This window comes from Phasianus colchicus, chromosome 28 (genome assembly GCF_987193195.1).
Source record: "Phasianus colchicus chromosome 28, bPhaCol1.hap1.1, whole genome shotgun sequence".
In the NCBI taxonomy this organism is placed as follows: Eukaryota; Metazoa; Chordata; class Aves; order Galliformes; family Phasianidae; genus Phasianus; species Phasianus colchicus.
Genome location: NC_143463.1, coordinates 2,619,662 through 2,647,622, shown reverse-complemented (window position 1 = coordinate 2,647,622; position 27,961 = coordinate 2,619,662). Strand labels below are relative to the sequence as shown.

The following is a 27,961-nucleotide window of genomic DNA, read 5'->3' as shown; positions in this document are numbered from 1 at the left end:
GGTAACCGGGCCAGCAGCTCTGCAAAGGCAGCGGGATTTTCTCCACGCAGAGCTGGCAGCTCCCAGCTGCTGGGGCAGAAAGGATTTCTCACCTCTGCAGAGCCCTCGCATCCTCCACACACAGCACTGGTGGCACACAGCGCTCAGCCCTCCCATGAGATGTGCCTGTATTACAGCAACAGGTGATTTCTCACTGACAAACCATTCCTGCAGCCCCCAGGAGCTGAGAGGCTCTTTGAGAACCACTGCTTAAACAAAGCCAAAAAATTGAACTTTGTTTTGAAAGTTTATTGGATCATCTCGACACAAAATCATTACAGCAGCTTGTGGTATGTTCTCTTTTTCTTTTTTTTTTTTAAAGGGAATGTTGATAGCAAATAAATTTGTGAATGTAACACGTCATACAGGTTCAAAGTTCTAGAATCACTGCACGGGATTCTGTAAGAGGAGACTCTACATGCTAAAGTGACAGCTTTCATCCATGAATTAAAAAAAACACAAATTGAGGAACACCACCCTGGCAGACACGTGGGATCCGCTCAGTCTGTAACACAGGAGCTCCCAGCCTCAGCAGGGGCTGAGCAAGACCAGGACCTGCACAGAGCTGCTCCTGCAGCACAGCCACAGCCTGTCCACAAACACTGACATGGGAGGAGTGAAGCGTGAGGAGGGCAGCGCACATTTAATGTACACAACGTTGGCCCCAGGGAGGAGGTGATGCTTCGTGCTGTTCCCTGCTGGAAGGGCAGCAGCTCAGCTCCTCCCTGGGGGAGTTCTGGGAACAGCAATCGATGGATCTCAGCCCACGCCTCAAAGCAAAACCTTTCTGTTCGCTGCGTATGGAACAGCAATCACAACAACTGGGAAAAAAAAAGCACGATACTCTGGGGGACATCAGTTAAGCACATCTGTAAAGGACAGAAAACAGCCCTTCCCAGTCTGTGATGCCACGAGGTTTAGTGTAGAAGGGGTTTGATTTCCTCCCCAGATCCCCTCATCCCCCCTGGCACAGCGCCGTCACTGCTGGGGAGCAGCGCTGGGCTGAGGGCTGCGCAGAGGAGCTGCAGTCACACGAGGCTGTTTCTGCACGCCGGTGTTGGTCAGCCTCTGGGAGGGAGATGGTGAAAGAAAAGCAGGAAAAAACCCCTCTGGATTTCCAGTTTCTTGCTACAGCGTAACTTGTCAGGAATGTGAAATTGAAGTGGACTCGGAATACATCAGCAGAGAGCTCAGATGGAGCAGTGACAGCCTCCATCTGCAGGGACAGCAGTGGGGGCAGACAGCAGCAGCACTGCATCCCACCCCCACCCCCCACAAGGTTAAGGCTCACGGCAACAACCACCAACAGGAACCCACCAACATCCCCATCTCACACAGCTCAGAGGCAGAGGATGTTTATGAGCTGATCTCAACAGATCTTGAGAAAATAATAATAATAACCCTCATCATCACATTTAAGAAAAAAAAACAACAAAAAAGAGGCTGTCAGGTCCAGCATCAGCCTCTGCTAGAAATATACATCACCCACAGCAGCCCTGAAGACACACTGCAGCTGAGCACAGCCAGCCCCTCCTGGTAATAAGCACAGCAGCACTGAGTGCTGAGTTCTGCTCAGTGCCCCATCAGATGGAAATGGTCACAGCATCACCGTGAGCTGCTGAATAAATAGCACCCCTCCCTCCCCCCCTCCAGTCACGTCACCGGGATCTTTGGGCTAGAAAGGGTTAACACCACAGTTTGTAAAAAGTCTCAAAATGAAAAGGTAACATACAGCCTTAAAATGTTTAAACTGCAAATGATGGTGGAGGTAACTGAAAAGCACGTGCCCCAGGATAGTACATGCGTACGAGGGAGGAACCTTAACACTTGGGTCTGCTTGTCGTTACACATCAGGTGTTTCTCATAGTCGGGGAATTTGTCTGAACGTTCAGCACTTGGACAATGTCTCTTTCATCTCATCCAACAAGTTGCTAAGCAGGGTGGGATCGCTGCATTTCCCATCTATGGATACAGAGTTCTCTCCCTTCAAGAGGAAGAAAAGATCCATCAGTCGAGGCTCAGTTCTGTTGGTATCCACTGCCGCCCCCCCATCACCATTTCAGCACCAACAATTTCCCTCTTCCCACTGAGATGAGAAAGCCACTCAGGTCCCGTTTCAGAGCGTGATGACACACTCACCTTTTTTACCAGCAGGCAGACGTGATGGCCTTGGATAGAACGGCTGTACATGGATGCACAGGAATCAACACGTTCCACAACTGCAAAGGAAGCAGAGTTGGCACTCAGGGAGCGCTCCTTTAACACAGTTTGCTTTCAGTGGAATGGAGCTGCTGCTGCCTGGCCTCAAGGAACAGAAACTTCTGCTAGAAGGGCCAGGGAGCCAAGCAGAGCTTATTTTAAGGATACAAAAGCATTGCAGAACTCAACCAGTTCTGCTATTCATTCACACTCACCAAACGCAGCAGGATTTCAAAAGACGGAATTTTGCTGCAAAAAACCCACCTGAAAAATGATGATGAAAACAGATCTTTGCCAGGAGATGTTGGAAAGAAATGCTAATTCCATCTACTTTAATAGAACTCATGTGCAGATCTCCAGACTCCAGGAGCTTGGCAAAAGCATCACTGCAATACAGGAAGGAAAGTCAGATCCTGGGCCACAAAGCTGAGTGAGATCTGCCACGTCAGCCCCATGCAGACCCTAAGACACGTCAGGATGCAGATGGCTGCACATTGCTGAGCTCTCAGGGAGCGTGGGAACCATTCCTCAGACCATCAGAGCGCCCTACAGCATCAACAAGAGCTGCTGCCACACAGCCTGCATGGCACACAACCCCTTCAGAACCACCTGCAGCACATCAGTGGATGCGTTTCAGCAGTCAGGCATTACAAGAAACAACAGAACTGTCACCAAACCAATCAGGAGCAGCCAGAATCAAAACCATGCTGTGTCCTGCAGCTGCAGCCAAAGCTCAGCTCCACATGGCAGCAGAAGCACCGTGCTGGGAGGTGCCCCTAAGTGGCACTTACCTATAGCAAGGCGTCGTGATCAAGTATGAAGCGCAACTGAAGTGCAATTTGAAATCTAGTTTTTCATGGGTTGAACCTTCATCATTCTGCAACAGGTCAAAGGAAAGGAGATGAATGGGAGCCCCGAGGCAGCAAGAGGAGGCACCACCCCCACCTCCAATGGGGCACAGATGAGGCTTTAAGGCTCAGCTCCCCTTGATAAAAGCTGGGTGGGCCTGATCGGGTGGCCATCGGGACCAGATTTGGGCAGCTGAGTCAATATACACACCCAGAGCAGGTAAGGAACACAGCTGAACAGACCCAGCTCTATTTTCCAGTTGTGTCTGGCTGAATGACACCTTATTAACGTTATCTCATTACTATTTTTTCAGCCTTGTGCCAGCTAACAAATCCAACTGACAGCAGAGCACACGCTGGGTTGCCTCTCCTGTAACTGGCCGCCCTCCTCTCCCCAGCAGATGCATCACTTCCTATCTGACAGTGCAGTAAATGTCTCAGGCTGCATTGCTCACGCTGCCAGGAATGACAATTCAGGACATGCTTTATGCAGCACTCGGGGCACTCGTTGCTCAAGATGTCACAAAAATACTTCTCACATCACAGAATGGGCTGGTGCAGCAGAGATGAAATGATGCCTCAGAGAAGCTCTAAAGCAGTGCTTTCACCCCAGTCAAGCTCCCCTGTGCAGTTCCAAAGGAAGCAGAAGCACAGAGTTTAAAGCTGCACTTACTTTGACTATAAAGGACAGCGTTCCTTTTAACTTCTGAGCCATAACAATACTCTGAAGTGTAAACACAAACTGGGCTTCGTTAGAGATTCCTGGCATAAAGAAAGGAGAGGAAGAAATCAGGTAAGGAAACTGCATCCATCTCTATGCAATCATTAGAACAAACTGATCGTCAGCAGCTCAGCTTTATGTACCCACTGTTTCTGAACCAAGTTTCAACTTTTCCACATAGCTGGAAGAGTGTGATGTGCACAATTCCTTTGAATTAGCAGTGTTACAGCACAAAAACCCTGGGTCTCTGGAAAGCAGCACAATGGCTGCACTTGGTAGGAATCAGAATCTTCTTTCATTTGAAACCTCACAGCAAACACCTCCTGAACTGGGGATTCCTGCTGATGCACACTTAGAGGTGTACCAGCCTGAAAAAGGAACCCTGGCAGCTGCACTCCCAGCCCTGCACCCTGGCTTTGCAGAACCACCTGCATTTACAGCCTTGCTCTAAGGAGGCTTATCCTCTACAATGAACTTTGTGAAAGCCCAGTGAACACCCAGGCAGAAAGGCGAGTCTTTCTGGAAGGGAAAACTGCAAGGAGTTCAAACAATTCTTTCCAGCAGAGGGCAGCGCAGGACCAGGAGTGCCAGAACGCTGAGCAAGGCCATGCATTACCAGGGGGCAGCTGGAAGGGCACCGGTATCCCATCGTGCACTGATGATCCTTCGGGTCGGAGCATCTTAGTGTTGAGAGAGTCCAGGACATTGAGTTCCATGCTCTTAAGGAAGCTAGTGCTTTTGTTCTCGAAGATAACAGAGACAGTCACTTGGCTGTCGTTCTGCAGGTTTCCTTGGATATCATAGGTCTGCAAGTGAGGAAAGAGAAATCATAGGGAAAGTTCTGAAGCTTCGTGTAGCAGCAACAGAATGTACCATCAGCACATGGCAAGCTTCAAAGAGAAGTCAATGCAGCCACAGGACAACAAAAAGCATGGTCATCAGCCCCACAGTACTGCTAAGGAGCAGGAAGACATTTCAGCTGAAGAACTTGTTAAATGAGACAACCAGAGGGGTGCAAAGGCAGAGCCCTGCTAGGCATCTGCCTCCTGGGATTCAAATTATTTGCTATTAGATGAAACTGCAGTACCATCCTCTCTTAAAAAAAAAAAAAAGAACAAAAGAAGGAATTCTCTGGATTTGAATGCCAACAAACTCACCATTTTAATGTATGGGTTTTCGGCAAGAAGGCGGTAGCTGGACATGGGCTGCAAAGAAACAGATGGCAGTCACACTACAGAGGGCTGATTTCACTGAGGAGAGCTGATGTTCTCCCTCCCCAAAGAGCAGTTCAGCTTCTGCCCTCCTCCCAGAGCTGGGCTGCCAGCACACAGCTACTCACTGGTAGTGGCTCATCATCTAGTGTTCCATTCTGCACAGACTCTGCCATCTCCTCCTCACTGTGGTGATGCTTCTTTTTGGATTTCTTTTTATCCTTTGATTTCTCTTCTTTCTCTTTCTTGTGCTTTTTCTTCTTATGCTTGGAGGATTTCTACAAGAACAACGAGAAACTAAAACAAATCCTTGAAGAAACCCACACAATCTTAGCCATTACAATGACTGCTGTGCCAACACTGATGCCCTGCACTGCACAACTGGCATCTCCTACCCCACAGAAACCCAGAACACAGCCTTCATTCCCTGCACCCCAGCAATCATTGAGTGCTGTGCTAAGCCTTGCTCTCAGTTCCAACACCAAAGCCTTAGAGCCCAAAGCAGCCTGGGATTAGAAGGCCAAATATTTTCAGCTGCTTGGAAGCTCAGCTTTACAACTGCTACAGCTCTGCATCACCAGCCTCCACCTGGACAAGTGGAACAGGAGACACTGGAGAACACAGAGAGGCTGTCAGCCACTCAGGACTGCTTACCTTCCCTTCATCCTCTTCTTCTTCCTCCTGCTGCTCTTCCCTTTCTTCCTTTTTTACCCCTTCAGGCTCAGACACAACAGCAGCACTGGCTTGAGGCCCGCTCTGAGTGGATTATCAGAAGGATTATGACACTAATGGAACACAGTTGAAACAGCTGAATCCCAGAATAGAAACTGTGACAGTGACACCCCCCCCTCCTCCCAAACTGTTATCAGGAAGTTACATTACAATAACATGGTATCAAAGCTGGCATCAACATCACTCTGCTGAAACTTGGCCAGAGATCACTTGAGGACAGGATAGCAAAGACTTCCTGCAGGGAATCAATTCCTTGTTTTCCATCTCTCCTGCAGAGTCTCCCATAGAAATTCATTAGTTTTTCCTTTCAGACTAGGTCACTCATCCCTATTAATATTGCTGGTTTCTAGTTCACACTGAGAACTAAAACCACAGACTAATAACACCGAAACTCACAGAGTCTGCAGCTACATCTGCATTTGCTTCCACTGACCTGCACTGTGCTGAGACTGGAACCTCCCACAGCAGTGTCTAAACTGGGGACACAGCTTCACTGCCTCATGGTAACACAGTGGGTAGATAAACCTATCACCCCTTCCCTCCTGACAAAGCACTGCTATCACAGTGAGATGCAGCTGTAAGAAAGGTGTCCTTTGACACAGTGTGATGTCTACCTGTGGCTGGGCAGCAGAGCCAGGTGGTGGAGCCGTGGAGAGCCAGAAATCCAAGTCTTCCTCCTGAATTCAGAGAGGAGACAGAAGTCACCATTGTAGCTCTGACTCCTAACCAACAAGCACAAAACACAGCAGAAGATATGGACCATAAGAGCTGTTCATAAACAAAAGCCTCGAATTACCTTTTTCTCTTCTTCTTCCTCTACTACCTTTTTCTCTTTCTCCTTCTTCTTCCCTTTGTCTTTCTCCTTTTCTTTGTGTTTCTTTTCCTTCTTCTTGGGTTTCTTGCTTTTCTTCTCTACAGGTGGAGCTTCAGAGTCAGGCGTCTTCAGGGCTTCAGCATTCCTGTGTCTCTGCACTGGCAGCTTCTCACTGTCTGCTAAGGGTCTGAGATACAAACACAACATCAGCCTGCTGCAAGGACAGACTCCCTTCACTCAGATTCTCTGCTTCCAAGACAGTCTGCTTCTTGCTGGTTATTTTTTGCTTTTTACAAGTTGGACCCCAAATCTAAATCAGCACATGCATGTGGACCAAAAGTAAGGTTTAAGTCACTGCAGTCAGTGCTCTCAGATTAGAAAGCTGAGCAATGTTTTGAAGGAGACCTGAAGCTTGTGTTAACATCTGCTCACCCAGGTGCCAGCTGTAGACCTGTGAGCGACCCTACAGAAGGGCAAATAGTGTGGTGTCATCTCTGAACACATCACTGATCAGAGGTGGTTTTAAGCAACAAAACGTTTGGCAGCTGATGCTATGAAGCTCTACTGTGACACTGAAGAGCTGTGCTTTACGTCAGGTCTTTGTTTCCAGAAAGCATCACCAGCAGTTCAGATTTACATCATATCCAGAATCCATCACTTGGGAAAAAGCACCACAAATTTATTCACTCTCAAACACTGTCTAGAAGAGAAAAGTTGGCTAATTGCTTCCTTTCCTACAGCTTTGGCTTAACCATCCATCCTTTACATTTAAGCAGCAAACATCAGCTCAGAAAGATATCCAATGGCCTCTGAAGGCCAGCAAGGAAAACACCCAAATCTGAGAGTCATTGATTTCAACATCTTCATGACCCCTCACATATTTATGCCATCCACTGAAATCAATCAAGCTGAGATAAGAAGGTGAAGCACTTAGCAGTACAGTCTTACCTGGAAGGCTTCCCTGAAACCAGACTGCGTGTGAGCGTGACACAGACATAGCAGTGCAAGCACAGAAGGAAAGAGAGGACACAGACATGAGAAAACATGACAGGAGAGCACAGTGACTCATATGAAATGGAAAGAGAACAGATGAAAATAATACAGAAGCCCAATCAGATTAGAACAACAGTTCTCAACAGTGGCACTGCACTGAAGCTCCACAGAGCACATAGGCTTGCCCTGTGCACAGCAGGTCTGAGATGAACACAGATGAACATAAATCACACTCAGTGCAAATGCACACTGAATCAAAGAGATGCCCCCAAAGGCTCAGACATTCACTTCTGCTGGGACCCAGCCACACAAGATGTTTTATCCACCCTCCCTAAACTGCCAATATTTTAGCAGCTTAGCTTTTATCATCTACACTGCAGTGGGAACCCAACCTGAATGGCCACCTACACTTACACCAAAAGATGGAGAGGGACTCAAAGCTTTTCACCCAGTGGACTGCAGACAGGACCTTGGTATGCTTGGCCTCAGCCAAGCCCTCCTGCATTCTAGTTAGTCATTAAGTTCACATACAAAACTTACTTATCCAGATCTATGTCGAGTGCCTTGTATGGATCATTGGGATCCTTGTCATCCTCATCACTGGGCAATGCATTCTGCAGGAGAAAGAAAGAAACCATCAGCACACAAATCGTACCTTGGGCAACTTCTAAATCAAGTTCTACACCCCCCAGTGCAGTTTGTTGGTGTTTTTTAAGCTTGCTAACCACAGAGCAGGGCAGCTTGCAGTCAGGCCTAGCAAGTCTTAACAACAGCACACATTAACAGCATTTCGTTACAAGACTAATTTAGAACAGAAAGCCATTCTTTCCAAATTGCAGGATCTGAACTGCTGCTGTTTGGTTTTGATTAACAGAAGTTTTAGGAACAAACACAGATCACATCACTAGCACGTGCAATTAATTGCAATCAGCTGCAAACCTGCTGACTAGACAGCAAGACAACGTCAAAGTGAAGCAGCAGAGCATAATAAACAAAGCAACTATTTGGACAGCATTGCTGTTATAGCAGAGATGCACACTGTTCTTTTAATAGCCCCAGCACACAAAAAGACAACCTCCCCTGCAAAAGACATTCTTCCCCCTGCAAAGCACAGCTTAGGGCCATCTCCATCAGTCATTTCTTAACCAGCTCTGCAGTTCTGGGGGAGGCTGCCTTCTAAGAGCACAGAGCCCAGCAGCTGACCTCCGGCATCTCTTCTGTGATGATGTCCACGTGGTGGGCTGGAGCAATGTCCTCCTCACTCTCTGTGTGCAGTGAGTTATGGCGGTGATGTTTCCCTCTCTTTTCCTTTTTCTGTTTTTTCTTTTTCTTGTCCTTCTCCAGTTTCTGTTTGTGTCTCCGCTCTTCTTCCAGTTTCACGTACTGGTCAGACATTGGCATTCCTACAGAAGAAGCCAAATTGCTTCACAGTGCAAGTGATCACAGAGCCAACTTAGAGCCTAATGAGTGTGTGCTTCTCATACTTAAGCAAAAGTGATAACATCAAATTCTTAAGTTTCTGCACTTCATTTTCAGTATCAGCTGCACTTACCTGGAACTTTCAAGGGGACAGAAAGGTCGATCTGGACCACGGGGATATGTTCCACACCTGGAGTGTCTTGGTAACGCTGAGAAAATGAAAGTGTATGCTGTGAGCACTGCCAAATCTATATAAATAGACATTTCTGAACAGCAGGCTGTTTAATCCCTTAAGTGAGCATTTTAAATGATAGGAACGGAATGGCTCAGTGCTAAATCCTATCTGGTAGCAGGCTGCACGTTAGAGCCAACTGCTTGCTGTTATAAAAGATCCTGCCTCGGGCTCCAGTGCTTTAACCCTGCTGCTGCCATGGAAAAGGCTTCCTGCCACTCTGAAGACTTTTTGGTTTGTGCTTTATGAGTAACAATTTGCCACTTCATGTGGAATTTTGAGGTGTAGGTTGAGGAGAATGGGGGCAGTCCTTGGGACACAAGGAATAAAAGAGGAACTCTCCCTGGAGGGGATGGCAAGAAGAGCCAATGTGACCTCCTGAGCCACAAACACACAGTGTGTTTTGAGAAGACCATGAAGGATAACCATTGACCTTAAAGTGCTAGTTCAGTCTTTCCAGCACTCTTAATGAAGTGTTTTTCAAGGTGAACCCCAAAAGCAGCACCCAGAGTGGGACAAACTCCTGCACAGGACTCTGTGACATAAAAGCAAAGAAGAAAAGTGTCTTTGCAGCTTCTAAGGAGTCACTGCTGAACTTTCCACGGCAACTCAAGCAAGACTGCTCTCTGCAAGAAGGTTGTCTGCAATGGAACTGTGACAGTCAGCACTATTTTTAAACTGGAGGTCCACTGGAAATCCATGGAGAGCTGGCTGCTCTGGTGACATTTAGTCATTTGCAAGCTTTTCCAACAGAAAGAAGGATCATAAAAACAGCTGCAGGTTGTCACTCCAGGCACCACACTTATGTGACTGTAACTGCAGTGAGAATAATCAGAAGTGCCCCAAAGGGAAGCTGCAGCAACAGCATTCAGAGAGATACAGTATGGGAGGCCAAGAAGAGAGTAAATCAGACTCACTCACCTTCTGTGGGGAAGGAGAGCTTTTAATATAAAAAGGGTTGTTTGCCTGTTCTTGTTTCCGGGCTTCTCGACGCTGGAAGGAAAACGAGAATTTGTGGTTAGAATGTTTGCTTACAAGCAAAGAGACATAAAAGGCATCAGAATGCAAAATGTGGTCTCCCATAATATTTGGAACATTGCCTACTTGCAAAAATTCTACAGCACAGCAGCTTGATTATGACAAAACTGTTCTGAGTCAAGAGACATACTAGGATGTAACCTTAAGTACCATTATTACTGTACAACCGTATTACTCTGACAACATTACCACTAAATTATGTGCAAAAATCATTTTAACAATTCACTCACCCTGGCCAGTTCTTCTTCATCCATTTCTGGATGCCTGGGCTTGGAATGCCTTTGCTCCTCATCATGAAAAATTGTTTTGGGCTTTTCATCTTCAGACTCACTGTCTGATGGAGGTTCATTGATCCAGGCATCCAGGTCCAAGCTGGTAAGGGTTGCAGTAAACACAAATAGCTTGGTTCAGTACCCCTGAGTACTTCAGGGTTTATAGTCATATCCCAGCTTTACTTCAAGGCTTAAGCAGTTTAAGTGAGGCTTTGCATGAGAGAAGGAACCTTACCCTTCTGGAACTGGGACTTTCTTCTGTGCCTTAGGAGCCACAGGGTTCAGCTCACCAGCAAACAGGGCTATCACTTCCTCAGCTACAGGCACTTCTTTCACTTGTAGCTTCTGAATATATTTTATTAGTTGCAAGATACAAGAAGCCTAAGAACAAACACAAAAGTAATTTCAGAACTGATATTAAAACACAGAACCAGAAAGCCCCACTCACACCCCAATGAAAGTCAGCCTCATGTTGTTCTCTTACCCTCTCCTGAACTTCCAGATCCGCGCTCTGCACGAACTGAGGCAAACGCTCGATCATCAGCTGTGTGATTTCCTGAGCTGCCTCCTTCTCCCCAGCCTGCTCTTTCTGCTGCAGGATGGATGCATACAGCTTCACCATGTTCTGCACGTAAACTGCCTGGATGTGGCCGGGTAGAGTAGTAACTTTAGGCCTCAGCATTGCTTCTAATGTTTGATTTGCTTCTTCCAGGTGTCTAGAAAGACAGAACTGACATCAGATGGATGGCAATGGAGAAACTTCAGCACTTCTGTCAGCCTTAAGAGTTCTTCAGACACCTCAGCTGCAGCACAAATAAAGACAAGTTGGACTACATACACCATCATTGCTGCCTGCATTTTTCTCCTTCCAAGTGGCAGCAGTAACGCAGCATGCACAAATTTACAGCCTTATCCTTTCAAAGAAGCAGGGAAACAGCTCAGCTTCCACCTTTACAAGTGCAGTTTTTTCCTCCATTAACTAATTACTGCACTTTTAACTGCCATTTGCACTGGCAATGTTGGACCAGCAGCCCCTTCTGCCATCCTGCACTTCACTGCTCACATTGGTGAGGTTCTAGTTAGTTGCTGAAGAAAAACAGAAACTAGTAGGCTATGCTTACTGCACAGAACACAGTTCACTGCACCAGTGTTTGTGGTTTTAATAAATCCAATGCAGTTAGACAATGATTAAAGAGCTCCTTCACTGCATTAAGACTGCTCATATCCACAACCACGCCTGAGCAGGCAGGAATGCAGAAGAAAGATCAGATATTCAATGAGAAGCATCTGTCCTGACTACAAACAACTCAGAACTGCTATGGTATGAAGGAGTGGGAAAGAAGCAATCCTTTTGTTAGCAACAGTGTGCGTATTTTGAGAGAAGAACAGCTTAGGAATCACTTTTCAATGGCCTGAATCTGTGTCTGAGTGTGTCAGGCTTTGCGATCACACTTACTCAGAGAACTCCCCACATATCCAGGCAGCAGCATAGAGCACCTCACAGATCCCATTCCTCTGGGTGTTGCTGGCGATGAGGTGAGCATTGTCCAGAAGCATGGCCATCTGAGAAACTGCAAATTTACGGATAGCTTTCACTCTGATAGCTACATCTAACATCTGGGCTGCTATAAGGTGCCCATGCCGCGTGCCTTCCAATCGAGTCAGTTCCACCAAGATGCTGATGTACCTACAGGAAGTGCAAGGGACACAGTTTCATCATCAGACAGTTCTGTACTGCCTTCTCTGATGGTTTCAAAGTTGACACAAAGAACACTGACCACTCAAAGTTGGTGATGTATTGGTAATTGGACTGACTACAGATGTCTATGATTTTAGTCAGCAGCTCATCCCGATATGTCGTCCCTTCTGCTTTATCCACGTGGATCATCAGTTTCTTCACTATCTCCATCAAGTTCTTCTTTGATACCTGTTTGAAGGAGTTGTTACTGAAGTGCTGACTCAAAAATATTTCCTGCACCACGTGCTTCCAGTTCTATTAAAGCAGATGCTAGCTCCTCAACAGACCTGAGTTTTCGTGTCACAAAGAAACCAAACCCACCCCACTAAGCCCCAGTTTTGCAGGCTCTTGAATGAAAGGCACAAACTGTAACCACAGCCCTTTCAGAGACCAAGTGTAGTCACTACAAGTCTGCTCTTGCAGTTGGAATGGAAGTGTTTAAAGCTCTTTTATTGCAAATAAAAGATCTGGTATAGCTTTAATGATAAGCAGTTATTACCAAAAGACCATCATGAGGGAGGGAGGATGAGAAAGTCACATGTTTTCCTTAACCAGCTGCTTCCAAATACAGGCTGCAAGGGAAACACCTGCAGAAACATACCATGCCATACAGGAGGTCCAAAGCTCTGAGTCGGATAGACTCATCTTTGTCATCCAGACACTGGAGAATGAGGTCCTTATGAGACTGCACTGACTTGGGATGTGTTTTCAGGATTTTGGACATAGCTAGCAATCCCAGGTACTTCACTGTGAAAGACAAAATAAAACTTCTTTCCAAATATAGAAATACTGGTTGCTGTTGCCCGTGAAGTTTTGACATTGGTTGGTTCTACTCACACCAACCTTCATAATTCAGATAAGTGTTTGTGACCAGGATGAACACGTTTGAAAACCAGCACATCACAGATGACCTTCCTTAATGTCACAGTCCCACGCATGGGGCACCATGGCTGCACACACTGATCACTGCCTTTTCACACTCCAAGTTTTACCACTGATATCAAAACACGTATTTCTCATACAGAACCTCTGGGTTTTGAGAGCTGGCATCATAGGGTGAGCACAGCATAAAGAGTATTAAGAAGATTGACGTATTAAGAATGAGATCCATTTTCCATGGGGAAAAAGTAGGATAAAAAAAACCAATTAAAGATCTTGGCACAAAATAAAAAGGATTTTCCAATGCTCTTTGTTGTCATTAAAAAAAGTAGCATTCTTACATTTTACTATAAAGCTCCAACTATATGAATAGCCCTCACTACTTTCCCAAGCAGGAGGTACACTAGAAGAGGAAGCACAGAGCATGGAAAGAGAAGTGTTTTAGATTTGGCAGACCATAAGCTGCAGTAATAACTCATCTCACTCGTTTAAAAGAATTAGAAGAAAAGCTCACTATCTAAAACTATTTCCACATTACAGACTCAACAATTGTTTACAACATAACAGCTCTGTAATATTGAACAAGATGTTTGCAGACACACCTCACTGCACTAAGACTGCTGCAATTTCTCCCCTGTGAGTGCTTGCTCAGAGCTGCCATGAAGACAAGCAACATACTTACAGTTCTGGTCAGAGTCCTCAATCAATATTCTTAACTTCTGTACACATAGCTGGAAGGGAAAAAAAAAAGGCCAAGCTTTAAAGGTCTACATTAAAACAACTCTTTATGAAGTTGTTTTACATGCAGGGGTTGCTGGAGCACACAGGGAAGCATTCTGAGGAAGACCTGTGGCCTCTAGTAGTCTTGCTGCATGAACTGATTGCAAAACAAGGCAGATTTCACGATGTATCAATAGTAGCTGAATAAGAGAGTGAGAAAATCTTCAGAAGAGAAGAACTTGCTTTCTAAACCAAAGGAAACAACAGAGTTCATAGGAAATGCTTCAGTCTGTAGGACTCCTCCTAAGCAGCAGTTATTTACTGCTTTAGCACAGGAACACAAGCTCATTTCCCCACCACATTTGGGATTACAGAGCAGAAGATAAGACGTGCCATACCTGGATGCTGGCGCTGTGGTTGGGCATCCCAGAGGACAGTGAGATCAGAACTGAAACACATAAGCACACATTTCAGTCAGCACTGCTGGATTCTGAGCGCCACAAAGGCTAACAGACAGCTCTGCCCACAGGGGAAGCTGAGCATCTGTTTGCTGCTCGCCTGCTGGGGCTTTGGGGCAGCATGGGAGGAGAGAAGGCCCTTTCACACATCATAGTTCTATCTAACTTTAGGAAAGCAATAAATTGCAGGGCAGGATGGAAACAAAAGCACGAGCTGTAGCAGAAGCCAGGTTGGAGTTGCTTAACGTCACACTGTGCTCTCATTAAGGCTGATTTTACTGATATCCTGCTGCAGTCACAACTGTAAATACGTCACCAGCAACTACACAGATGAACCTCAGCAAGCATTTCCCTAACGTAATGAGATGCAGCAACGGATCCTGGAGTTTACTGTAATTATATTGGAGTTTTCATCAAGTCAGCAAGGGACTTGAAGCAAAAGTCTCCCACTGCTGACTACACTGGATTTTGGGAAGCTCCAGCAGCACACAACCCACAGCAGAAAGGTGGCCCTATCCTGTTAACTTCCTCAAATCAGCAAACATTGGCAAACTTTCCAAGAAGAACTGATGGGATTTGCCATTTTATGGCTGCTGGCACGATTCACAGTTAGGAGCTTAAGTATAAATAATCACTCATTGTTAGCTGCTGCTTTATTTTTGCCTTTAGCAAACAGAGGATAGCTGGAATAACTCAGCCTCATCTGCTGACAACCAAGGACTTCAGTTACAGCCCTACACTGAAACAGAACATGGAAAGTTTGCCAAGCAATTTAATTTAGTTATAAAATGCAGTAAATTAGAAAAGGTTTAAATAGCATTAACTAATGACAAAGTTCATTGTGTTCCTTTCTAGGTCACAAATTTCAGTTCTCACCTGCTATTACTGTGTTCACACATTCATATAGGAGAGACATGGCTGAGGTGCTGAAACAGAAATCAAGTACTTTAAATAGGGAATAAAATCATCACATTTTTTAGAGTTGTCAGTGATATCTTAGAGCTAGTTAACAACTTTAATTACACAGGAAATTAACTGCCAGGAAGCAATTAGCCCGAGTCTCAGTACTGGTTACAGAGCAGTGAACCAATCTCATCCAAAGATCATACCAATCCCTCTGCCCAAGGTCAAAACCTCAAGAATGGCAGATGGAGAGATGAATGAAGAATGGCACAGCATACATGCTCCTGAGAAACCCACACTCTGGCAGTCAGGCACCCAACTACACACCTTATTCATACTACATATTGGGCTACAGCTTGATGCATCCTCACTAGATAAAGAGGAGGGGAAGGGGGGGCAGCAGCTGCTCCCGACTCCTCACGTACCCCCAGCCCCAAGAAATGGGGAACTGGGTCTGGGTTTGCCCCGACAGTGTGGGGCGGGCAGGGGATGGGGGAAGGGATGCAGGGGATGGCAGTTTGTCTCACTCAGCTTTGTAAGAAATAGCCTTGACATCATCTTTTGATACAAGATGTTGACAAAGCCAACACATCTGGCATCAGGAAACAAACTTAGTGACCCACCTAACAGGCACTTCACCAACCTTGAGTGAAAAAAGCAGCACCTGCCACCATACCTGTGTATGAGGTTGGTCAGAGGCTCAATCAGTTTCTTCCCCAGTCTGGGTTCTAATGGAGTAAGAGCACCAAACTATTAAAAAAAGTGCAGACAAGAGACTGAATCAAAAGCTGTTTTTAAGCAGTACAAAAACGCTCTTTAAATTGCAATTTGTTACATTTAATCAACTCATCCTAAAATATTTTTGTCTTTGGTTACATTGACAAAAACAGAAGACATTCCTAGTTTATTTTTCACTCAGATTTAATGCTAAAAATACCTCCAAGTAAACTGTTTTTTCACACTCAACATAATCTAACGAGGATCTCAATCCTCTACGCATAGGTAGAAAATACTTGCCAGTTTTATAATTTTAATGAGAACCCAATTATTGGTTGAGGACGTCATCAGCTTGAAAAACAAAGGAGCAAGAGAAAGGTAGTTTTTGGGATTGCGTCGAGCCAGCTCACAAATAACATTTACTGCAGCAGACTGCACACCTGGGAAACAGAAGTGAGAGAAGAGATCAATGCCTGAAGCTTCTGTTGCAGAATGCTCAGAGCAAGGGCAGCTCAAGATGCAGATCTGGGTGTTGCATGGAATGGCTCAGCCTCGTTACCAAAGGTGAGGCAGTAAAACAAACATACAAATGCAAAGCAAACTGAGGAAGGATATTTGATTTTGGCTGCTTTCTAATACTGTTAGCAGGCTATAGATATCTGGTTTGGGTTCAGCATCAGAAAGGACACTGCCATTCTCCTTCCCTCCTTACTGTGGGTAGCTCATCTGAGGGACACAGATAACACTAAGAGAATAAAAGAAAAACCTTATGATCTAATGCAAGTGTTTCAAAACATGTGCTTCTTTAAAATGCTTTATTTAGGTATTTTTCACATACTCTTCTCTCCACCAGCTTGAAAAGCATTTACACTTAAGATGTTTTGGAAGAGAAGTTACTGAAATCCACTCACCAGGATCTGGGTCTTCAAGTTTCTCTTTAAGGCGAGGAAACGCAGGACGGAGGGACTCTGGGTATTTCAAAAACACTTTGTACATGATTAACACTGCCTTCTTCCTGATATAAGGCTTCGTGTGAGACATCTGTGAACGAAACAGTTGGGGTGAGGCTCTTACAAATTGACATTTCTAAGATTTTCCTCAAGGTCCCTGGGTCCTTATCCAGCTCCCTCAAAACTGTCTGAGGGGTGACTGTCACTTTGGTGCTCCAGAGCTCAGTGCGGAGGGCTGAGCTGCCATCTATCACCTCCACTAAAAGAAACAACCAAGGGAAACCTCCAGAACTCACTCAGGTCTAGAAAGGCTCCCCAAAGGGCTCACAAGGGAGAAGGATCACTTTTCACACATAGCAGTTCTAAATCACACAGGTTTGAACAATTTAATGTTTTTTAAGTAGAGGAACGAAGTTATTTTAGTCTTATTGACTCACCAAGGTCATGATGTCATTTGCCAAGTCCCTGGCAAGATCTGGAGTAACAAAACAGGACAAGCCAGTCAGTGCAACTCCTGTATCATATTGGTTAGGGCTACTCAGATCCTAAAAAAGGAAAAACAGGCTCAAAAATTTAAGATCACAAAGGATGTTGAGAAAGTATTTTTTCAATCCAATGTCATTCATTCAGATTGAAAGCAGAGCTATTTCTATTCCATGGGAATATTTATATACTCTATTGACTCTATTAAGTAGAGTCTCCTCCAACACCTGCTAAAACACAGCTACTGTGGCATTGAATAATGGGCATAAGGAATCGTAATTAATAGGTGGATGACTACATCATAAAAGCAATTAGAGACAGCATACCTTAGTGCTATTTCAGAAATGGCAAACAATTGTTAAAAATCTCTGACATGATCACAAATATGTTTAAAACCCTAAAAAACAAAAAAGGAATTAAATACTAACCCTGTTAAGTCAAAGCCAAACCACCAGCAGCCTCACAGGGCATGCTCTGATGATGAGGACATAACAGTGCCCTAACCTAATTAAAAAAGGAGATTACTTCCCTTCCAAGCTGCTGGCAGCACCATGGCTTCCAGCTCAAAAAGACAGAACTCAAGCTAGGGTGCAGAACATTTCATTTGTCAAGTTTCTTTGTACTTGTTTGTAGAGGATAGAAAGTACTTCTACAATTCAGCCTGGTGCATTAGATATATTAACAGTCATATCTGAGTGCATTCAGATGTTGGTTATAAAGCTGGATCTGGTGGAAGACAGAGCATTACAGGATGAGTTCATAGCTGCAGTTATTGGGAAACAAAGATATGAAGGGAGCAGCACAGTTTGCTCTTGGACTATGTGAATTAACACTGTGGAGTCATGTGGGCAAAGAAACCACGTCAGGAGAGCTAAACATATCCAGACCCTCAGGCTTTGTGCCACATGCATCTCATTTTTGTACCTTTGGCAGGTGGGAGAAAATTAGATTCTACTTTAAGAACAAATAGATTACTTCTTAAAGAGCAACAAAACTTCCCAACTGTAATGGCTGTAATGTATTTGAGTCTTTATGAAAGACACTGGGTGAATTAATTCCCACGGGGTTTTTTAAGCAAATAAACAGAGTTGGCATGAAGCAGCACCAGGGAAACCTGCAGAGAACTCCTAAGACTGCATCAGTCCTTCAGACTGTGTGATGACTGTGAACCATGTGAGAAGAATTCTACCTCAACATCTCTCTTGTCAAATAAATAAAATACTGTATAATCTTTGAAAATACAAATAGGAAGAAACCAGGAACTGAAATTGAGAATTTACCTTCCGGATTTGATTGGTAGTCAACATAATGACATCAGTCCCTTCGTGAAAGCACTGAGAGGCAGCCAGGTATCCGATTCTCTGTGAGAAGGCAAGGAGGCACAGAGGCATTACATAAAGTTTAGAGACGTTTAGATCAAGAATAAACAGTTGTTTAAACAGGCATTGGGTTTGCTTAACAAAAGAGGCATGATTGTTTTCTATTGTTTCCTGATACAAACTCTTTTTAAGAAAGAGTACATCTTCAGTTGTAATACATCTCTTTCAGGATATTAAAATCAGCTTCATCTCCTGTCCTTCATTAGAATATACAAGCTTAATGGCCAAGGAGATGCAGAAATAAAGTAGGACTGTCATTAGGAGAAATGGGGAATATTTATCGTGGCTGTGCTGCACTTTAAACAAAGCACATTCCCCCATTCCTAACTTTTGGGTATGGAAGCCCAGCCTGGGAACTGGATCAAACCTTTCAGGAACAGTTACAAAGCAATTGCACAATGAAATGCATCACAGGGAATCTCAGGTGGCCCTCATGAAACAAAGCAAAAGCTCCACAGCCTGGCTTTTCCACAAGAAAGTTCGGCAGCTGCTGTCTAAGACCTGCTAAAAAAAGCCTGTGGTGGCAGGGCAAGTACTGCCCATGTATTACAAAAAGTCTACTTGCTTGGCTTACTGAAGAAATCAAACCTACTGATGATACATCAACACATCCATTAAATACAGCAGTGACACAGCTTGGCCTGCACAGCAGTAATTAAACAGAAAACTCACTTTGAATGTAAACTTGGATGCACTCATGACTTCGATAATGTTGAAAGCAGCCCAGCTGATGTCATAGCCCAGCATCTGTAACTGTGAGCAGAGAAGCCAAAGTGACATTTCTGTAACTACAGATTCAGAGAATCAGTCAGGAGAGCTCAGAAAGATGAAACAAGGGTCCAAAAATAACAATACACCTCCACCTCATGACCAAGCCCTACGGTATGTTCTATACCATGAAGGAGTTAAAGTTACCCAGAAGTTCCACCAGAAGCTGTAGAATTAATTGGCAGTAGCTCCAGGTACTACAGATGCAGTTGGATAGGCACAACTGTGGGCAATTTCTTTCTGTTACTTTTTAAACTGAATCACAAAAGTCACTTTTTGACAGTTCTCCTTTCCACAAAGGACTGCACAAAGAGACACAAACACCAGTTTCAAGTCCTCGTGCAACTACGTGCTCTTACTTGATCCAGCTCAAAACTACTTTTTTACTGGATGAGCTTTGAACTAGATCAGTTTGCTAACCCAGCTCAGTGAGATGAAGTCGCACAAACACCAGCCAGCACAAGAAATGGAAGGGAATGTGCAGGCACTGATGTCAGGGATGCACATGGGAGCACTTCCACCTGCAGCATGTGCTTCCAGGATGGCGCTGCCATGAAAGCACAGCCCAAGAAGAGGCCAGCTGCTAGTCAGCAAGTGAGAAGTGACACCTGTGATGGCACCGTATCTCAGCAAGGCACTTACATATGTGAGCTTGCAGACGGCGTTTGCTTTCACTGCAATGTTATCCTGCTTCAGCTCCTGCTTGATCTCATCGATGCACTGGGAGATGTACTTTGCCTGAGGGAAACAAAGAAGTGCTGCTCATTTAACAGGGACATTCCCTTCTGTAGGCTTCCAGCAGTCAGTGGGGAGGAAGCAGTGGAGATCTGCAAGAACCAAACCTCTCTCATGCACAATCTTCAGGTAAGGACTTAATTCCAAAGGAAGCTTTCATTAACAAGCAGCACTGCTATTTGTTATGAAACAAAGTATACCCAGGTGTTTCTTCAGTGCATTTCCCTCCTGCTCCCTCCCCACCATAGAAATAACCATGTCAAAGACAGCCCACACATTCAGGTGACATCAGATTATCCATCCTCTGCACATGCTGCACACACCACCTAACCCAGACTCAGATGCCCACTGCATCCCAGTGTGAGAACCCTGAGTGGTTTTCCCACCTCGATATTTGTCTGATTTTGTCAGTAAATCACAACCAAGTGTCACAACATTTACATTTAATGTTTGGTCTTCCACTTCTTTCCAAACAACCACATCTGTGCTTGTAGGAGGGATGTGGCAAAAGCATCATCTGAAACCATCAGTGCAGATTTTACTTGGTTAGGATGTTTAACTCAGACTCTTTCTGGTCACAATTAATTATGATTGAAGCACCGAAGACATCTGCTACAGAAATCATACAAACATAAAAGTGAGGACTTGAATGTCTCCTTGGAAGGCCACACATGCATCACTGCATTCATCATTCAAGAGAATGACATCAACTGCCAGAGGAAGCAGAGCAGGAGCAGACCTCAAAGCACAGCTCTGCCCTGAGAGCAGCACCTGCCACCAAAGGGATTCTTCAGCATTGAAGCCTGCTTTTGAATGACACTAAATGTTGTGTATTATCCCAACTGCTTTTTGGCCTTCTACCCCATCCTACCTTCAAGCTGTGTTATCCAGCTGCTCAAAGCTAAGAATGCTGTAATTCATACACAGTGCATGGCAGCACTATGCAACCACACAGGGCCTGAGGTGCACAGAGATGCTGCAGCTGATCCCAGCACTGTGACTTCACAGCCAACAGGAGCAGCACTGCCTGCAAACACAGCAACTTCATGGGTGACATCTCCCATTAAAAAGAAGTTTGGGAACTCAGTGCTTGGTCTGGGGGTGGTTCAGCCCCAGGCAGCTCCCATGGGAAGCTCAAAGTCACGTTTAACATGAAAGACAACAGGCAGGAAGAACTGCACACTTGATCCAAGATGCTGAAAGTGTGACAGAAGCAATGTGCAACTGATCCACAAAGGCATTGTACCCAGCCCTGAATGTTTTATGCACACAAAGAGCACAGCAGCAAGGTGTCACCCAACCCTCCACCCCTGTATCACGTTGCCACTTTGTGCTGGGTGCTATGGAGCAGGTTCTCAATCCTTATGCACACAGCCAGAAAATGCTCTTGTCACTTCTCATAGCTCTAACCCCCAAGTTCTTTAAATGTCACCCTCAGTTTCCCGAGATCCTCTCAGACAAAACACTGCATGACCACAGGGCTGAAAAAATAGCACAGATATTAAGTATGTACCCCAGCAGAGCCACATCCAGCAGCCTCTGCAGCCTACAGGCAAACCTCATCTACAAATGAGACTGATGTAATGAGCAACTTCCTTAAAAGAGGGTGGGAGAAGTGCACTGCAGAGCTCAGAAACAGATCTGAAACTGAAATAAGGCATTCTGAAGAGCAGAACGAAGTCCTTTCCCAATAGCAGCGCACCAAATCCTGCAGGAGGACAAGGAACCGGAGGCCCTATAAATAGAGAGCTTTAAAGGCTCAGCAGGCATTAACTTTTTGTTAATCTCCCTGGAGTAGCACTGCCATTCACCAGCAGCATGAAGGGAACACACTGACTTCACCTCCCCCCAAATCCAGCTGCCCAGATTCACAACCACAGCTGATGGCAACAGGAGCCCATGTGCACAGAGCCACCCAGCCACACCACGCAGTGAGAAAGCATTCGCATACCTGTAGGCACTGCAATCACACAGCAAGGCTCAAATATTTGGGCGCGAGAGATTTGAAAAGTGAAACAGCCCAAAAGCTGGTTATTTTCCCCAGCACTGATTCACTGATAGTCCTTGCATAAGTGCTTTTAATGTCTGTTTCCTTAGCGTGGTGGGAAGAAATGCCTCCTTGGATGGCACTGGTTCAGTCTTTCCTTATATGCTTTCCAGAACCACTGAAGAAAGGAATTGAGAAGGCAACCAGCTGGCTCTGTGCTGAATCAGCTCATGGTGTTGAATTGATACATCTCTCCATTACCAGCTACACCCATAGCTTCACCCAAAGCCTTCCTGGGATGCAACCCAACTGCTCACAACCACCAGAGGAGCACCCTGCAGCCCAGGGATTCACAGGCTGCCCAAAAAGCAGCTCCAAGGGAGCAGCTCCTTGTGCTGCTGCTGTGCTCAGAGCAAGCAGAGGCAGCGACAGCACAGCAGAGCACCCAGCAACAGCAGCCCGAAGCTGAAGGGCACACAGTGATGGGGGAAGAGAGCAGGACTCGATCTCCTGAGCTCCCCTCCAACCCCTGTGATGCTGTGAATGTGAAGAGCCAAGAAAGGCCATGAATGCGAGATGTTGTTACCCAAAGGAGCACGAGGAGATCCTCAACAGCCAGACCCCAGACAGCTCCAAGAGCACTGAAACCAGTGTGAGGAGCTACACTGAGTGCAAAGGTTGGAGGTATCATCCTTGATGCTTGATAAAATGCAGGAGGAAAGGAAGGAAAAGCAGTCCTGTGTTCTCAGCCTAGGAAAGCAAACACAGCTGGATCTCCGAGTCCTGGGCAGCAGCCTCAGATCTGTCAGCCACTGCAGCAGCAAATTGCCTCCCACCAGATCAGAGCACGGTGTCCAACATCAGCACTCCCTACCTGTTCTGTCCCTTCAGGGTTAAATACAGGGTTTTAAGATGAACATGATTAACAGCAAACACCAGAGGGAGCGAGATACGGTCTGCAATGGATGCACAGCTCCCACCATAGAGCAGAAAAAGTTTGGAATAAGATAAAATATAAAAGAACAAAAAGGAAAAAAAAAAGGCACAGAAAGGACGTGACATTTCGGTTGAGTATTTAATGGTTTTTGGTGCCACCGAGGCCTGAGACTGCAAACCCCAGGGAGATCTGAGCTGAGACACCCACCTGCAGGAAAGCCACAGCAAGTTTGGCCTAAACTGATTTATAAATCGATAAAAACCATTGAAACTTTTTACTTTTAGATTAAGCAAGTAATGCATGGTGGTCTATTTCAGAGTCTCTTAATAGAAACGCCTCAGTCTGATGACAGTTATTAATTACACAGCAATTAAACAGCCCTCAGGGGTTTATGCTAAGACATACATGAGCAAATAAGTTCTAAGATCACAGAGATGCAACAGATAGAAGTGCTTAGCCCTGAGAACACAGCATGCACTCCACCTTTACTGACACAGTGCCGTGCAAAGAGCTGCAGAGCTCCTTCACAGTGCATTTTCCAGCTGTCAGTTCCAGATCTCTCTGCAGAATTTCAGGCTCTGATAAAGGTAAGCTCCATTATGGATATAGGACCAAAGAGTGCTTCTAAATGAAAAACCTGAAGGTTTTGGCATATCCCCCAAACTCACATAGTAGCAGTTTTTGGGCACCTTCTGCTACATCATCCAACACGGCCACTGCTCATAAAGGACCCGTTTTCTGTGCTCAGCACTGGGACAGACAGCCACATCAAACCCACAGTAAAGGAACAGTCATCTGCAGTGCCATTTCTCCCCCCAACCCTGCAGGAGATGCAGCCCATGCCCTGCTCCACTGGCTCAGCTCTCACTGCCATGCTGCTCACTGCAGCCGCCCTGCTGTCTCCTGTGCACCATCCCCACGCCTGCTTTGTCTTTTCCCAGCAACAGACATGCTGGAAGAATGAACAGTACAACTCCAGAGCCTCTCCAAAGCAGATGGAATAATGGCTTCCCTTCAGAGATACCGCCACACACATGACAAGCAGTGAGTGATGGAGCAGCAGTGACTGAGAGTGCTGCCTGCCATTGACAAGCTGCACTGCCCAGCACTCAAGTGAGTTTTTCAGCACTGGGCACCAACGTGCTCTTAGCATTCCTCAAAATGCCCGCTGTGCTCCAGCCCTGCTCCTCTGCCTTTAGGAATTACTGCTGCAAAAGCAGCCAGGAGCCACATTGCCAGAAAGCCACAGTGCTAGCTGCTGCTCAGCTTCAGCAGCTGTGAACAGAAGACTGTAGAAGATCCCTTACAGCTTCTCCTACCTGATTGAATCTGAAAACGCAGCGGAGAAGTGCCAGGACCCGTGCAGCCAAGGGCAGCATCCCTGTGCTTAGCAAGGCAGGCTCTGCAGCAACACGAGCCCCCTGTCCTCAGGCAGCAGCTACTGAGAAGTGAGGGTCCCACCAGCCTGCTGTGCCAGGCACTCTGAGCAGCTCAGCACACACCTGGAATGCTCAGCACACCCCCTGTTTGCCCCTCATGGCACAAAACCACACCAGCATCAATAAAGACTCACTGCTTCCACAGCCAAAAGGATTCCATTTCCAAACAAAAGAGAAAGATAGCAGAGGAAGGCCCAGAGAGCACAGAGCAGGGTACCCTGCAGATTTGGCTTTTCCTCAGATTTTCAGCTTGCACCAGGAAACAATGCAGGAATTAAAGAATCCGTACGCAGCGTTGAGAAGTAAGTAGGATGTGTTAAACCAGGAGGCCTATGCAGCAATGCTATGACATGCCATCCATGCTAGCGTTTGCTGCACAGGAGCATGGTCAGCTCCATGCCTCCTTGAGATGGGAACACCAGCACTGAGCAGTGGCTGCATTAATTCGGGGTGTCCCACTCCCACAGAGCACCAACACTTCCATTCCAACATTTGAAACACTAAATAAATGGGTCAGCTTTGGATACACCTCAGAAACTAAAATTAAAATGGTCTCTGACAGGTAATTAAGCACTCTGCAGCAAAAAGCTGAGCTGAAGGGCTCATCACCCCCAGCTCCTCTGCAGAACTGAGGAAAACATTTCAAGCATTGCCAAAAAGCTGGCAGTGCTCCTTCAGCCTCACAGCTGGGCTCAGGTGCACCCCCAAGCCCCAGAACTGTGGGAACAAATGAGCATCAAGCTGGAATGCAGCAAACCTGCTGGGAAGTTCCACTGCTCATACAGAACCACATCTGACCCTGAACAACAGCCACTCTGCACATCAGCACAATAGCAAAGCTTGCAATGGTACCTGCAGAGGGATGGGAAGCTGTCACGTTTAAGAACAAAAAGCATCACTCAAACAGAACAATAAACCAAAGCGTCTTTGGTTCCTCCAGCATCATTTTAATTTTACTACTAAACCTCTCTTCTGGAGACTTTTCTTTCTTGTTGAGCTGAGATCCAGCAGCTAAGAGCCCTGCCACCAAAACATGCTGTTTGTTTTAAACAAGTTTAGTCTTCTGGATGGGACAAAGCATGCCTCAGGCTCAGATCCTCACCTCATGACACACGCAAGTCAGTTGAACAACTCCATTCAATATTTGAGCAACACTTACTAGGCAGTGAACAACAGGAGCATTGTAGGAAGACTTTTGGCAGCTACTTCCTCTAAAATGTCATTCTGATCTTGTAGCATCCTGTGAGGATTAGAAGATGCCCACGACCACTCCCTGGAAAGCACCAAAGCTTCTCAGTAATGGAAGGCTGAGCTGCCAGAGCTGCAGGAAGGAACAGCCCTGTGCTTCCAGAGTCACTTCTGTGGCCACTGAAGCAAAAGAGCCAGCGCTGTATGAACTGCTCCACGTTACCATGCAAACCTGTCACTGACATCGGCCTCTTGCTTACACAGGGGGTGACACACTGGCTTTCAGTGTGAGGCAGCAGGTGCCTATTGGCCTCTTTACCTGTTCCAGCTTCAAGTATAACAACACATTAAGTACCCCATAACAATCTGTTTCTAGGCCCCTCCAGCCTGCTGTAGTTTGAAGGGAACCACGCAGTCCTTAGCAGCCAGAATGGGTCTGGAGGTATCACTGCTAGCAAACGCCTCATCCTGTGCACAGTGATCTGCTTAAAAGCCATCAGAAAGATCAAGTGGTTTCGGAAGTGGTGTCTGCACCTCAGTTCAGCAGGCAAAGAGATGCTGCAACACACAAGTGTGTGACCATTTACCTGATAATTAACATAATTGGGAAGCAACAGGCAGCAAGGCTAGCACTTAACCTATGACACAACAAAGTCAATGTAGAAAGTCTCACGCAGCGTGTTCCTAATGAGTAATTATCTAACCTATACTAATTTGCTGAGCACGTGCCTCTAACAGAGCAGAGAATAACAGCCAGCGTGCCCGTTTGCTTTCTACCTTGAGATGAAGAAGGCACATTTTTATGTGTGATGCTCAGAGGGATGGAGAAGCAGCCTTCCAGTAGTGAAAGGAGCTCTCAAGCAGAAGAGGAACTTTTAACGCGGGCAGACAGCGTTAGGACAAGAGAGGAGCGGCTCTGCAGTAAAAGAGAGGAGATTTAAACCAGATGTGAGAGGAAGTCCTGCAGCCAGAGAGCAGCAGCACTGCAGCGCTGTGGGACCCCACGCCTGGCGATGCCCCACACGTGGATAAAGGCCGTGCAGCCCGAGCTGTGAGCGCCGACCCAAAGCACTCCGTACTTCGAGTTCCACCAGCGCCGAGTTGGGCCGAGCGCGGCCTCCCCGCCCAGCACAGCGCGCCGTGGAACCACGGGCCGAGCGGCACAACGGAACCGGGCGCGGCCGCCCCTTCCCCGCCTCCCCCACCCCCCGCACGGCGGTCACTCACCTCGTCCTCCTTGTGGTTGCGGATCCCCCGCACCAGGTCCTGCAGGTTCTTATCGAACATGCGGTCGATGCTGCCCTTCACCATCTTCAGCGCCATGGCGGCGGGGCCGGGCCGAGGGCCTGAGCCGGGCGCGGAGGGGCCGTGCCCAGCGGGATGAGCCGCCGCGGCTCCTAGTAGCGCTACAGCCGGGTGAGAGCAGCGGGCCGGGCCGCTCACATCCCGGGCGGGAGGTGGGGAGCTGAGGGGCGCGGCGCGGGGCGGGGGGCGGCCCCGGTTCCGGCAGCGGGCTGCGCTCAGCCTCCGGGAGCTGACAAAATGGCGGCCGGTCAGCTGAGGGCTCGGACACGCCCCGCGCGGTGGCCACGCCCCTTCCGGTTATCGAACCGCCCAGTGGCTTCAGGCCACGCCCACGCGGCTTCCCGCGCGCCCTCCGCCGACCGCCGTCTCGCCGCTTTCCGCTGACCCCGCCCACCTCGTGGCTCCACCCACTCCGTAGCCCCGCCCACCGGCAGTCCCACGTGGCAGCGCAGCGCGCTGGCTCGCTCTCCCCGCCTCCCCCCGCTCGGCCCACGCGTGGCATCGCGCGCCTCCCGCGGGGCGGCACCCGCAGCTCCGCTCTGTGCCCTCTGAGCGAAGGACCCCCTCCCCCCTCCACGTCCCCTCTTTCGGCTCAAAGCCGCTCCCCCTCGTCCCACCTCCCCGGGGCCGCCCCCACTGCCGCCATCTCGGCCCCGCTCCCCCCCCGCGGCCGCCCCCGAGATGGCGGCGTTATCCCTTCGCGTCTCCGTGTCCGACCCCCGAAATAATTAACGGAACCTCTTCGGGCCCGTTCAGCCGTAGGAACGAATAAGTGTTTATTTCATCGCCCGCCCCATAGCCTCCAGCACGGACCCGTACTGGCAGCCTAACGTCCCCAGTAGCACTGGTTCACTGGG

The 27,961-nt window shown here is 46.9% G+C and overlaps 1 protein-coding gene across 1 annotated transcript; it reads right to left on the bottom strand.

Moving 5' to 3' along the window:
• Positions 1 to 334: 334 nt before the first annotated feature.
• AP3D1 (adaptor related protein complex 3 subunit delta 1) lies at positions 335 to 27,362 on the bottom strand. The gene is made up of 32 exons (XM_090125860.1): positions 27,027 to 27,362; positions 20,156 to 20,251; positions 19,418 to 19,498; positions 18,647 to 18,727; positions 17,321 to 17,428; positions 16,845 to 16,974; positions 16,234 to 16,373; positions 15,893 to 15,966; positions 15,190 to 15,239; positions 14,254 to 14,303; positions 13,818 to 13,866; positions 12,858 to 13,003; positions 12,297 to 12,445; positions 11,975 to 12,205; positions 11,003 to 11,234; positions 10,754 to 10,899; positions 10,477 to 10,618; positions 10,130 to 10,201; positions 9,110 to 9,185; positions 8,761 to 8,960; positions 8,098 to 8,171; positions 6,547 to 6,751; positions 6,365 to 6,427; positions 5,673 to 5,774; positions 5,147 to 5,296; positions 4,965 to 5,012; positions 4,424 to 4,613; positions 3,760 to 3,848; positions 3,030 to 3,115; positions 2,503 to 2,624; positions 2,179 to 2,258; positions 335 to 2,023 (listed from the first exon to the last, which is right to left on the bottom strand). The coding sequence occupies exons 1-32, from the start codon at positions 27,120 to 27,122 to the stop codon at positions 1,928 to 1,930; spliced, it is 3,654 nt and encodes a 1,217-aa protein (XP_089981986.1). The 5' UTR covers positions 27,123 to 27,362; the 3' UTR covers positions 335 to 1,927.
• Positions 27,363 to 27,961: the final 599 nt, after the last annotated feature.